Below are 14,834 nucleotides of genomic sequence, written 5' to 3'. Positions count from 1 at the left end.
TTTGTCGTATACGTTCTACTGTATGAACACATCTCCACTTTCCCTCTTTTTTTACAAAAATGCATTTTATAATTGTGTTTAAACTATGATGATTTATGTTATTTCAATGAATTTTTATTTTCTTATATGTATTATATTTTCTTATATGTATTGCATTTTATAATGGTATTAATGTGTATAAAAATAGTGAAGCCAAAACAAACATGTAGAAATATTAAGAAATGTAAAAAGGTGTAGAACGGTCTGTTTCACCATGTTTAAATGTTTCTGCTAAATAGTTATATCATATTTTTTTTTTTAATAAGCAAGATTCATATACTAAACGAGTACTAGGGGTACTCGAACCCGCTTACAAAAAAACCGAGTCTAACTCGGAAAAAGGAAGATTTCCTACCAACTGAAACTTACCCAAGATTTCCCACCGGATTTTTGCAAAAATCATAAAAGTTACATTTGGTTAAGGAAATATTACCTACACTTAGCCACTTCCACAGCTTTAGCTTAATATACCAAACTAAATCAGTAAGAATAGGAGAAGCACCGTTAAAAACAATGTCGTTACGGTGCCTCCATATGCACCAAACTATTGTTAACCAGATCCCAGAGGCACTATTCTTACCAACTCCTTCTTTTCTACACTCCCTGACCCAAGACAACAAACCTTCTTGAACTGGACCCTCAAGAGTCACTGTTATGCCCAGCCATGAAGAAATTTCCCTCCAAATCTGTTTAGAAAAAGAGCAATACAAGAAAAGATGGCTAGCGTCCTCATCCCCTCCGCAGCATAATACACAGCAAGGTTCCACACTAACCCCTCTACGAATTAACGGAATCTTCAGCGGCAACCTGTCAATTAGGCATCTCCATCCGAAAGCTTTGATACGAAACGGGACCAACGCCTTCCAATTTACCGATAAGCTGTTCCTAACATTGTCCACCACTGTCGGGATCTCCTGCATACTGCATAAATTTATATAACCAGACTTGGTGGTATAACCACTATCTTCTCCCTTACCCCACTCCAAAGAATCTCTTACAGAGCTATTGGGGGTAATATTAGCGATTAAGTTACGTAAATCTGAAATATCCTGCATCAAAATCACATCAGAAGCATCTAAACCGAAACTCCCCCATTCCCACCTAGTTCCTGTCCACTTTCCCATTGAAAAGACCGTTCCATCTTTGGCTGAGCTGTTCAAAAACAGAACCGGAAATAAATCCGATAACCTCCCCACGTTCAGCCACACAACATTCCAAAACGGAATTAAAGTTCCTTCGCCCAAGCTGTAAACACAGTTGTCTAAAAGAATAGGAGAAGGAAAACTAGACTCTAATTCCATTAAATCATTCCACCATGCTGACCTGGTTTTGTGATCCCTCCGTGTCGTGGCCGAAAATAGATTGTTCCTCAGATCACCATATCTAGCCGTCAAAACTTTTGCCCAAAGCGCTTCTGAACCTTGAAGCATACGTCATTTCCATTTAAACAAAAGAGCAGTGTTGAACTCATTGAACTTCTTAAAACCCAAACCACCGTTTTCCTTCGACAAACAAAGCGTTTCCCATTTAACCCATGTAATCTTCCTCTTGACATCGCTGCAGCCCCATAAGAAATTGTTCTGAATTCTCTCAAATTCTTTGATCACTCTTCGCGGCGCTACAAAAAAGGACAGCTGGAATATGGCCAGACTAGATAGCACAGATTTGATCAACGTGATTCGGCCACCCAAAGATAACATTCTACCTTTCCACGATCCTAACCTGCTTCTCAATTTCTTCAAGGTTGGCTCCCACCAAGAAAGAACCCTATGGCTTCCTCCCAGACTAAAACCCAAGAACTCAAAAGTATTATCCTGAATCCTGCAACTCAAAAAATTAGCAGCAGCATGAATAAAGTGTTGATTCAATATATCATATAAAGCAAGCAAAAAATGACTTAAAAGAGTTAATTGTGTAAATCATTTTATCGTTAAAATTTATTTAAGTGAAAAATTATTATTTTTTAAGTTATTTAAAGGGGGTTTAAAACCCCCGCAATCAGACTCTTTTTAATTAGTATTGATTTTAATTGACGTGGCATGACACATGGCATGCCACGTAAGCTTCCGTTAGTGGAATCTAACGGGAGGGACGGAAAATATTGCGAGGACCATTATTTGAAGAAAATTTTTGTAAGGACTAAAACTGGAAGTTGACTTATTTATAGGGACTAAAAACATATTTAACCCATTAAAAAATTTGAGTTCAAATTTAATCTTAAGCAGAAACAATTTCATCGGAGAGACTAGTGTATGCACTTACACGTAGAGATATTTAATATATAAAATATTAAGTAGACAAATAGGGTGTATCCTAGTTTTGTATTTTACTGGGGAAAAATGTCCCTTATTCTTCCTTCTTGCTTTAATAATTCATTTGCTAGCTAGTCAAGTTGGCCATGTTATATAATTTTATATTTTAAACTTAATAGTTAATTTATATTCATATATTATTAATTAATTATTTTGTTTTTATTGAAACTCGCATTATTTTGCTACTGTATTTAGATTATCTTTATTTTTTAAAAGAAAATAGAAGTTCTATAATTTTACATGGTTATAATAATGAAATTTTTTATTTCTTTTAAGAAAAAGAGATTTAAAATATTTTTCATTTTAAAATAAATTGTGATACATGAGATATAAAATTACAACGAAGTCATAAACATATATCTTCAACCAATTTGGTCGACAAACATTTTCATAAATCTTAATTTAATTTCTTTTTAAAATACATTACCCTTTTTAATAATCTAAAATATAGTTATTTATTTACTATAATTTAGTAGCTTAGTTTTGTATTTTAGTTGTTTAAAAACACCTTTACTTTTTTTCATTTTCTTTCCTACTCTTTACTTTTTTTTTTTTTTAATTTGCTAGGCAATCGGTCACGTCTAATAGGTATGGGATTTATATTTTGAAAGTAAACCAATAATTTATATTCATAATTTATTAATTTTTATCTTTTTAATAGATTCAAAATATCTTAATACCGAATATGAGTTGTCTCTATTTCTCAAAAAGAAAAAACTATCCTATAATCAAAACTTTGGATATATTAAAGCCCACATTTCAAAAAGTAATGATATAATGGAGCATTTGTATTTGTAGAGGCGGGATGACATAGCTAGTATGGTTACTCTGTTTTTTAGATAAAAGGACAATATATATATAAAAAAATGATACACAAAAAGGTGGGGACTAGGCCAAAACCCACTCAAAAGTATCTAAACCTGTAAATAGGCAAACCAAACCTATTTTTTACATAGCCAATTCTAATATCAACAGGTAAGGAGTCAAAAAGAGTGAAGGAATTAGATGTGCGGCCTAAATTAGCAAAAAAATACGCACAGCTATTACCTTCTCTACAGATGTGAGAAATAATGAAGTTAGAATCTAACACGAACTTAATGCAGTTGAGCCATCTGTTTCTGAGCTGCCAAGAAACATGATCAAAGTTCTCCTGAGAGAAGGCCTTTACCACCACAGAAGAGTCGAACTCCATCCAAAGATTAGTCCAACCTCTATCTTTAGCCAATTCAATACCACACAAGACTCCACAAAATTCTGCCAAAAGAGAGGAATTCCAACTAAGTGGCTCAGTAAAAGCCAAACAAAAATCTCCCGAGCAATTTCGGAAAATGCCACCACAACCCGAGGACGGAGTATTATGAACAAAAGAACCATCCACATTGCATTTCATCCAATTAACAGGAGGAGGATTCCAAAAAATTTCCCTGAGTAAAGGAGCTTTAGGAGGATTAATTCTGATTTGAAACGCTTTTAGGATATCAAAATCAAACATATTATGCCTAAAGCAATAACCAGACTTCTCACAGCAAAATTTAACCTGAGCAACAATAGAGGCTTTAATGTTACTCAAGATAGGAGAAATGTTAGAGAACCGAGAAGCATTTCGGGCACTCTAAATGGTATTAAAGACCATGATACAGGCGACTTTTACCGTGAAAGCTTCTTAAGGAGAATTGGCTTTAAGGAAAATGTTCCAAAAATTGGAATAAGAAAATTGCACCTGCAAATTTAAGCAATTAGCCAGCCAAATCCAAAGATCAGAAGCCCGAGCACAGGAGAAGAAAAGATGTTCGGTGGTCTCCGCATGAACCAAACATAACAAACACCTTGAAGTAGCGAAGAAACCGCGCCGACATTGTGATCATCTGTGGGAATTTTATCATGAAGCACACGCCAAATAAGAAGCGATTTCGACGGAGGGATGTGAGAATTCCAAATGGCCGCCACCCACAGAGGAGGAGGAAGAACTTTCAATTTGTAGCAGTAAGCATCTTTAAGAGATAAAGAACCATTAATAGAATGCTTCCAACATAAAACATCCTCAAACTGCGCATCCGAAATAACCGCACCTGAAAGTCGCACTTCTACGAAGGGGAAATGGTCCAACCAAGCTGCAAGAACATTGCTGCCAAAATTTGAAAAAATATCTGCCACAGTAGCTTGTGTATTAACGCCCAAAGCAGAAAGAGAAGCAGCATCGTAATCGTTAATAAAAGGAGTACCTGACCACGAATCTAACCAGAACTTAATCCTTCTACCATTACCCGACGACCAAGAAGTGTTATCCAACACAGAATGGTATTCCTCTTTAATCCCTTTCCAAATAGAAGATTGTATGTGATGCCTCACAATACCGTAATCTCTACTACCCCGATTTCGGAGAATGCGAGCCCACGCTTCTGTGGAGGACATAAACTCCCAGCAGGATTTCAAATTATAAGCTTGATTAAGACAGACAAGCGATCTAAGATCTAAACCTCCATTAGATTTGGGCTGACAAACAAATTTCCACGCCACTGTTACAACTTTTTTCTTCGAAATGCTGCCACTCCAAATGAAATTACGAGACGCCTTTTCAATAATACGAAGCAGCTTGACAGGCCAAGAATAAACCTGCATTGAATGAGTAAGCATCGATTGAATAACCGATTAAACCAGAACAACTCTCCCTGCAATAGAAAGAAGAGATCCTTTCCACGCCGCAAATTTGGCCAAGATACGATCCGCAATAGGCTGTAAATGATGCTTTCTAACGCTGCCTTTAAAAGTAGGAGTGCCAAGATAATTAAAGGGCATATTACCAATGGTGAAACCAGTGAGACGGAGAAGAGCATTGATCCTAGAGGCACTTAAACCCCTCGCAAACAAAGACGATTTCACAGTACTGAAAACTTGGCCAGAGGCATTAGCATAGGTAGCAAAAAAAGAGAACAAAGCCTTAATGTTTCTGGAAGTACCTTTGCAAAAAACTAAAATGTCGTCCGCGTAAAGAGTGTGAGAAGGAAAGCTAACATTAACACTCTTCATAAGAGAAACTTTGCCCAAATTGACCAAATTGGATATACCACGGCTAATCACCTCTTCCGCCAGACAAAACCAAAGCGGAGATAAGGGGTCTCCTTGACGAACACCCCGGGCACAAGAGAAGTAACCAAACATATTACCATTGACACTAACTGTAATGTGTGCAGAAGAGAGAATAGCCTCAATCCAGTCCACGAAAGTTTTTGAGAAGCCGAAACTAGAGAGAACCTGAAGAAGAAATTTCCAATTTATAGTGTCGAAAGCTTTAATAACATCCACCTTAATTGCCACATTCCCACCGAAGCTTTTTTTATCCAGAATATTGAAAGCCTCCGATGCTAAACGGATACCATCATGAATAGATCTACCTTTGACAAAGCCCTTCTGTTCATTGGAGATGAGGATTGGCATGATAGACGCTAAACGATCAACAAGAATCTTTGAGATTATCTTGAATTTAAAATTCGCCATAGCTATTGGTCTGAATTTATCAAGGGAACTAGCACCATTAACCTTTGGAATGAGAACAAGAGTACTGACATTAAAAATTTTCATAATCCAGCCCTTGGTGTAGAATTGAAGAACCACATTGATCACGTCATCTTTAATCACCTCCCAGTAAGTTTGATAGAAAAAACCACCGAAACCATCCGAACCGGGAGAACTATTAGGACTAAGATTGAAAACTACAGCTTTAATTTCCTCGACAGAAGGACAAACAGTGAGCATATTGTTCATGTCCTCATTCACGAGCGAAGGAATAACCTCATTCATCAAAGGGAAGTCAGAACCTACAGCTGAAACACCAAACAAGTTAGAAAAATAATTTGTCACATGCTCTGCAATATCACAAGGATCATGCAGAACCGAATCTCCATCCTTCAAAACGGTGATAGCACTACGAGACATTTTTATCTTCGCCATACGATGAAAGAAGGCAGTATTTCTGTTCCGTCCATAGTCCAATGAATTCTAGCCTTATCTTTCCAGAAAATCTCCTCAACATCCAGTGCCTTTTCCAGAGAAATCATAGCTTTCTTCTCAAGAGCAATTAGATCATCCGAAACACCATTCAGCTGAATCTGATTATGCACTTTGCCCAACTCAGTAGAAGCCAATTTGACTTGAAGATGAATGTCCCCGAAAGTATCTTTGTTCCGAATCTTGAGCTTTCTTTTAAGAAGCTGAAGCTTTTTGTTCAAAATGAACATAAGGCAGCCCACAGGATTCAACTGCCAGCAATCTTTAATAAGAGACAAACAGGTATCATTAAAGGACCACATGCGATGAAATTTGAAATGGGAAGCAAACTTGAGATGACTGAAGTTAAACTCGAAAAGAAGCGGGAAGTGATCCGATCTAAGGTGGGGCAGGGTAGAGACAGACCAACTGACACAGAGGGAAAGCCAAAGCTGATTGCAAAGAACCCTATCTAATCTCCTATCAATATGATGCGTACCAAGACGACCATTGCACCAGGTGAAAAAAGAGCCAGGAGTAACCAAGTCAGCAAGCAAATTAGTATCAATCCAACACTTAAAATCCTCCATAGAACTCCGAGAAGGAGAAGAACTACCACGATGCTCATGGGAGCCAACTATAGCATTATAATCACCAATTAAGGACCATGGAAGAGGATGAGCCGAAATAAGAGAAGAAAGATTGGTCCAAAGCTCCCTTCAATTATACATGGAAGTAGAGGCATAAATCACTGTAGCACAAAAACAAACAGGCCCAACAGTAGCAGAGAAGGAAACCATTTGATCAGAAATCTCCGAGATACGAGGACAAATGGAATATTTACAAAAACACCAAATATTAGGCTTATGAAGACCCCTAGAATTGAAGGCAAAAGGTTTATAACCTAAACTATCAAAGAACCTTCTAGGAAAATTTTCAAAATCCATCCAAGGTTCAGATATAAAACATAAATCCGGATTATGCAGAATAAGATACGACTTGTGGACTAATCTAGTAGGGTTGTTAGCCAAACCCCTAGCATTCCAAAAGATTGACTTCATAAGGAAAGCTTGGAAGGACCAGCTTTTGCTCTGGTTGAAAATCTGATCTTACTAGCAAGCTTCCTTTTCTTTTTCTGAGATTTAGAGATGACTAATTGAAAGGTAGGATCAACCTGTTCTTGTTCATCATCTGTATTGCTATCTTCTATATGCAACTGAGAATCCCCTGCAGGCGAAGAATGACCCTGTAACGAATTCCAAGCTTTGTCCAGGAATAAATTATTGGCTGAGTCTCCTTTAGGAGAAAACTGTTGCTCCTCGACGGAATCCTCCACAAACGAACCATCAGAATTGCCCGAGAGAACAGCATCCGAAATATCAAGATTGCAGTCCTCAAACGGTTCCTCCGGAGAGGAATAGTCTTCTTCCACAGGGATAGGAAATAGAGATATAACTAGTCGAACACCCATGCGATCACGATTATATTTGTTTGAATGTTAATGATAATTATTATAATATAAAAAATAATTTAAAATATATTAATATAAATATTTTTGATATAAGTTGTATGTAATTTAAAAAATTAGTTGTTTTGATGTTTTATATTATACTTTAAGTATTTAAAATAAATTAACATAAAATAAATAAATAAATAGATCTATTTATAACAACAATTTAATAATTAAAATATAAAATAAATAGAGTTGTGAAATTAAAATTAAAAAAAAAACACAAATTTTATATATGTATATGGTATATATGGTAGAAGATCAATAAATTTATTTGTAAAGTTCAATACGATAAATTTAATTATGTCACTTTTTAATTTATTGAGTATTTGTATTTAGCATCACTTTTGAAGTTTCTTCAAAGATTTTATGATTGTTCAAAATTTATATTAAAAAAGAATCCCATAATTAGGAGCGTTCTCCTATTTCTTTAAATATTTTTATGAAAAAAAATAGAAAATAAAGATATGAATATCTTATTCTATCCAACTTTCTCAATAATATTTTAATTCAAAAAATAATTAAAACAAATTTAGAGTTTTTTTTTAAATATTTAAATGAGAAATAAAAGTCATAAAATAAGGGAGAAAAATTACCACTACATGAGCTAATGGTCTCTAATTTATTTTCTAACCTAGTCCTATCTTTTAACTTCTAAAAATCTTGTGATACTTCAAATCCACATCTTTAAAAAAAAGAGTATATAACTAAAAATTAGTACACAATAATAAAATTTAAACAAATGAAGAGAAAATAAAAAACATAAATTTAAATAAGGATATATTTCTTCTTACTTGAGGAAGATGTTTCTTCTAACCCGTGATCTCCTACATTCTAGCTTTTAAATTTTTTTTTTGTGATGCTTCAAATTCACATCTAAAGCTAAGAGGGAGATAAATATATTTGAAGTTAAAGATAAGAAAATAGAAATCATAGATTTAAAGATAAATATATTTCTTCTAACCTGATGGAGATGTTGATGGAGATGTTCCTGCAATCTCCTACCTTCCTACTTCTAAAAATCTTTTTTTGTGATGCTTTAAATCTCAAAATTAGTTTTGATTTAAAGAAGGGAGTAATCTCTTAAATTTTTAAATTGCCCATTAAGTGAGGGAGTGGTAGTGGTAGTAGGCAGTGGCTACCTCGTGTATACTATTTTTATTATTACAATTAGCAAGAAAAAAGATAAACTATTGTAAGAAAAAAGACAATTAAAAATGAATAGTTGGCATGTATAGCAATGTATAGCAGTTACAAACTAATTAGATGAATGATAATTGAAGAAGTGAGTGAATTTAAAATAACTAGCTAAATTACCCTGCGTTGCACGGGTTTTTTCAGACTATATAGTTTACGTTTTTTTAATTATATAAAAATGATAATTTTAATAAATTAAATTAAATTATTAAATAATTTTTTAAATATTGTAATGTACATGTATTTAATATTAAACTTTATAAAAAATATAATAAATTATTTAAAATTCGAGAGTGCATCTAAATATAGATTGTAAATTTTATAAATATTTTAAAGTTAATTAAGATAATTTTTGTTAACTATAAAATGTTCAATAAATTTAAATAATATATTATATTTAATTATAATATTGCACACATAAACACTTTAAGTATATTTTAGTTGTTGTAATTGTTTTTATATTTTATCTATTTATTATTATTTAAATTTTTAATAGTAACTCATTTGTGTTACAATTTTTTAGGAGACATTTAGTGTGCAGTGCATTACTTTTAACCTCCTATGATAAATATTAACGAAATAAATTACAATGTTTATTATTGATTAAATGATATGAAATAATATTATAAAATAATAAAATAACAAATAGAAGATAATTTTTAGGATTCCATATAAATAAAAGGCGGGAGTGATATATTTAATTTTTTTAAAGATTAAATTAATTTCTTTTAGTATAATAAACTTATTTGAACTTTTTTATTATCACTTCTCAAATGTTATATTGATCAATACAAATAAATTTAATTAATGTTACTATTAAATTTTGTTAATAATCATTAAACTTTATTAATACTCATTAACTTTTATAAATTTTATTACCATTTATATATTTCAGAAAGTGAATATTTCTACTCATTAAATTATGCGTTAAAATCCCAAAATTTTTACTTACATCATTATAAACATTTTTTAATGCAATTTAACATTTTTTTCTTATTTTAAAAAAGGTAAGAAAAAATATTTAAGAAATTTTATTTCACTATTATAAGCCTCGATTATTAGAAATTTACAAACTTAAAAATTATAAATTTATAAATATAGGTTGCAATAAAATTAATAATCAAAATCCTTCACTTTAATCGTAAGACGAAATCAAGAATTGAGCCTCATGATTAGAATATTTTATTACTGTGTCAAATTTTTTTATTATGTTATTCTATTTTTCTTACATATCCTTCTATAATATTGTTTCTATTCGTTATTTGATATGAACTCTTCATATTTTAAACTCTTAAATACTCTATCAAAATTGTATTTTTTTTATTAATAATGTTATTATTATTAAATTTTTATTTTTCAAATTATTATTAACTTTTAATTTTAATTATTATTAAAATATTTACGACCCACTCTCTTTACTCTAAGATCTTATTATCACAATTAATTATTAAAATACACACCAACTATACATTTTTATGCCAAATAATATATTTTGTAAATTAAAAGTTAAAAATATCATACATTACATGACTCTTACAATGATAATAGAAGTTACAAAGAACAATTTATTACTAAAATATGGACCAATTATACCTTTGTATGCAAAATAATAAATATTAATAAGACAATAAATTTTATTAAAAATTATAACTCACAATTTTATTAATTAAAATTTATTATTAATTAATATCATTTTAAGTGATTGATTTAATATTTAAGGAATAGAATTGAAAAATATTTAAAAATTAGTGTAATTAACAAGTATTATTACTAAGATTTTCTTATTAATCATATAATAAAACACCAAATAGCGTTACATATATACCTGTAACAAAGTAACCACATATTTTTAAAAATTGATATGTATGTATAAAATCAATGGAGAGAAAAAATAGTATACAAAAGATGGAATATGTTAGCAACCAAAAGAAATAATGAATGTGTTATTTGATGATTAAAAAATAATATATTCTCACTTACCCAATTTACACTCATGTCAATTAAAAACAATTATTTTGTGATGTGATTCAATTCATTTATGTTGATAAATATGTAATTCAAATATGAAAAGTTAAAAATAATTAAATTATAGTGTATTAAGCAATGTTTTAAAAACCAAACCGGAGACAGAACCGTTAAAACATGTGGGTCATGGTTCAATCGGTTCAACCGGTTCAACCGTGATTGAACCGTATATTAAATTTAAACTAAAAAAATTAATAAATATATTATATTATTAAATATCCTAATAAAATTGATTTATATCATAATTTGTAAAATAAAATTCTCAAATAAATAAGAAGAATGCAATGTAAGACCTAATAACAAATCATAAAATTAGTTAAGGATCAATATGTATATATTTGTCCTAATTGTTTAACTCAAAGCCATAAGTTATTCATCAGTATAATTTTTTACATCTCTTTACATACCAACATCGGTTATCCTGTGTCCACATACATTACATTATTTCTTCTCTTTCTATTACATTTACAATTGTCTTGTGTCCTTCAATTTTATTCTTTGTTTTCCATCTATACAATTTTAAATGTTTGCTATAATTATTTTTTTAGATTTAAACAAAGAAATAAAATGAAGTAAAACATAAAAAATTATCTTTGATTTTTTGAACCGTCTGGTTCATCAAAACCGATCCCGATTTTACTGTTATTTTGCGCTTGAAGCAATTTTATCCTAATTTTATAGACCTAACCATTTATTGGTCCAAACCGAACCGGATTAGACAACGGTTCAAGGTTGAACCGGTTCAACCGGCCGGGTCAATTCGGGTTTTAAAACATTGCACTTATATTTAAAATTAAAAAGGTAAAGAAAGACCAAAAAGGTAAATTTCCAGAATTACGATAATATTTCTACTTTGACATGAACAGTTGTTTTTTCTTCAATTGGGTTTTATATCAATGATAAACCCAACTACATATAACTAAAAAAAATGTAATATATTTTATATATAATAAAAAAACTATTAAATATAAGGCTAAATAGTAACATAACAAACAAATTCAAAAATGTAGCAAGAGATTTTTCTATAATCGCATTCTTTATATCATTTTAAGTGATTGATTTAATATTTAAGGAATATAATTGAAAAATATTTAAAAATTAGTGTAATTAACAAATATTATTACTAAGATTTTCTTATTAATCATATAATAAAACACCAAATAGCGTTACATATATACCTGTAACAAAGTAACCACATATTTTTAAAAATTGATATGTATGTATAAAATCAATGGAGAGAAAAAATAGTATACAAAAGATGGAATATGTTAGCAACCAAAAGAAATAATGAATGTGTTATTTGATGATTAAAAAATAATATATTCTCACTTACCCAATTTACACTCATGCCAATTAAAAACAATTATTTTGTGATGTGATTCAATTCTTTTTTTTTTGATAAATATGTAATTCAAATATGAAAAGTTAAAAATAATTAAATTATAGTGTATTAAGTCATTTATATTTAAAATTAAAAAGGTAAAGAAAGACCAAAAAGGTAAATTTCCAGAATTACGATAATATTTCTATTTTTTTTTTGACTAAAAAGATATTCATTAATTCAAATTAAAAATACATCGATCATTACAAATTCAAGATCGCTAAAAACTGAAAAAGGTGAATCTGCAAACAATCTCGCAGCACCTAGGTTAATAGCATGCAACGGCAACATGAAAGTGCCTACAAATATGACAAAATAAAAGTCACCGGAATATTCATACTTCTGGATCTGCAACATTGACGCCCAAGTCTTCCTCGGATCTGCAATGATTTGAAATGAATGTGTCAATTTGAACCAACAAACACCGTACTAAGACGGGAAAACCAACAAACACCGTACTAAGACGGGAAAACCAACTAACACCGTACAAGACGATGAAAACTTAAAAACACACAAAACAAGAAGCAAATTTGTATGGATAACCACTTATTTAAACAAAAAGAGAAAGAAAAACGGTGTTGAGGGGTGATTTTTAGCCAAAAATGGCCAAAAACCACCCCTAAGATGGAAGAATGAAAAGAGAAAAAAGTTGAGAAGAGTTTTGAATTAAAAAAAAAAATTATCAAATATGACGAAAAAATGTAATATCAATGATAAACCCAACTAGATGGAAGAACAGTTGTTTTTTCTTAAATTTGGTTTTATATCAATGATAAACCCAACTAAATATAACTAAAAAAATGTAATATATTTTATATATCATAAAAAAACTATTAAATATAAGGCTAAATAGTAACATAACAAACAAATTCAAAAATGTAGCAAGAGATTTTTCTGTAATCGCATTCTTGAGTAGTCACTTTTGTAGCACCATACCATTGAAGCATTGAAGAGTTATTTTCAACCTCATATTTTGTCTTAGTTTTTAATACCTTAAAACCTTCGATAACATAAATCATCTCTTCTTCCAAAACGTATTTTTGCATGAAAACTTTCTTGGTATCATTGCATGTATGTAATTGCTAAAAAAAAAAATTTAAAAAGCAAAAGAAAATATTAACAAAAAATAATTTAATAAAGGAATAGATGAAATGAGTGTACCTTTTCATCTATTAAGATCATATATGTGCTAATTAATACTTTTCTTCTAGTAATGTTCATATTATCCCACATCTGACTGATTCTAACTTTAATCATAGTATTTGACGTAGTATTAGTAAGATTGTTGAGAAATATATTACTGGAATACGTGGTGAGAATAAATAGGATAGTTGAGAAGCAAGAAAGATGGGACAAAATATATAGAATTGAAGAATAAAATGAGAAATACATTGAATATTTAAATGAATTTTGTAACCGAAGATATGGAATAAAAGGTCATCTTAAAATGAATAAGAGTAATTGAAGAATAAAATTGAAAATTAATTGAATGTGCAAATAAATTTTATAACCGATGGAATGAAAGGTCTAATGAATGGTAGGTGGTTATGGAATAGGAAAGATGAAATAGATTAATTGAAAAAAATTAAAAATGAGAGATTTAAATAGATTAATAATACAGTTCTATTTAATATTTTGTTGAGATATTTTATTAGAGATTAAAAAATAAATAAATTATTACACAAATAGCATATCAAAATAGTAATTTTATGATATTTGTTTTTAAATAATTTGTTTTTAGTTTTATTAGAGATTAAAAAATAAATGAAATTGTTATTTTAATTATTAATATTGTGTGACTTATTAAATAATATATTATTTATTCTTTATTATTTATATTATTGTTTATATTATTATTATAATATTTATATTATTATTATTGTTATTTTAGTTATTAATATTGTGTCAATTATTAAATAATATATTCTTTATTATTTTTATTTTTATTTTTATTTTTATTATTATTGTAATAATTATTATTATATTTATAATTAGTATTTATTTTTATATAGGTTCAAATTAGTAAAATTAAAATTAGGGTTTATGCTTAGATTGAAGAGTTTTTATTATTATTATTATTATTATTATTATTATTATTATTATTATCGTTATAATTAAATATTAATGTAGGGGTTTAATAAAAAAATATTATTTAAATAAGTAATTTATTTTGTATGAATAAAAATTTGATAAATTAGATGGACAAAAAAAGTGAATATAAAATTAGGGTTGCGCAACAATTATTAAGATGATACATCACCATATCTACTTATTATTATTATTATTATTATTATTATTATTATTATTATTATTATTATTATTATTATTATTATTATTATTATTAATAACATTAATAACTATGAGTTAAAAGGTAGTGCACTGACAG

The 14,834-nt window shown here is 29.7% G+C and overlaps 2 protein-coding genes across 2 annotated transcripts; both read right to left on the bottom strand.

Annotated features, from left to right (window-relative positions):
- Nucleotides 1-404: 404 nt before the first annotated feature.
- Nucleotides 405-1,340, bottom strand: LOC131601494 (uncharacterized). Its single transcript, XM_058873624.1, has one exon. The coding sequence runs from the start codon at nucleotides 1,338-1,340 to the stop codon at nucleotides 405-407; it is 936 nt and encodes a 311-aa protein (XP_058729607.1).
- Nucleotides 1,341-1,472: 132 nt separating this feature from the next.
- LOC131600410 (uncharacterized) lies at nucleotides 1,473-6,284 on the bottom strand. The gene is made up of 5 exons (XM_058872744.1): nucleotides 5,007-6,284; nucleotides 4,162-4,964; nucleotides 4,003-4,071; nucleotides 3,293-3,850; nucleotides 1,473-1,860 (listed from the first exon to the last, which is right to left on the bottom strand). Exons 1-5 carry the CDS (start codon nucleotides 6,282-6,284, stop codon nucleotides 1,473-1,475), a joined length of 3,096 nt encoding a protein of 1,031 aa, XP_058728727.1.
- Nucleotides 6,285-14,834: the final 8,550 nt, after the last annotated feature.

Source organism: Vicia villosa, linkage group LG1 (genome assembly GCF_029867415.1).
Source record: "Vicia villosa cultivar HV-30 ecotype Madison, WI linkage group LG1, Vvil1.0, whole genome shotgun sequence".
In the NCBI taxonomy this organism is placed as follows: domain Eukaryota; kingdom Viridiplantae; phylum Streptophyta; class Magnoliopsida; order Fabales; family Fabaceae; genus Vicia; species Vicia villosa.
This window is presented reverse-complemented; position numbering and strand designations above follow the sequence as displayed.

Excerpts from the sequence above, each read along its gene's own strand:
- LOC131600410 (XM_058872744.1), bottom strand. The coding sequence starts at position 6,284 with ATGTCTCGTAGTGCTATCACCGTTTTGAAGGATGGAGATTCGGTTCTG. Across the intron at positions 4,072-4,161 it reads CAAGGTGTTTGTTATGTTTG|GTGCAATTTTCTTATTCCAA; the intron begins GTTCATGCGGAG and ends TTAAATTTGCAG. Across the intron at positions 3,851-4,002 it reads CTCCTTAAGAAGCTTTCACG|GCATAATATGTTTGATTTTG; the intron begins GTAAAAGTCGCC and ends TTATTGCTTTAG.
- LOC131601494 (XM_058873624.1), bottom strand. The coding sequence starts at position 1,340 with ATGGAATTAGAGTCTAGTTTTCCTTCTCCTATTCTTTTAGACAACTGT.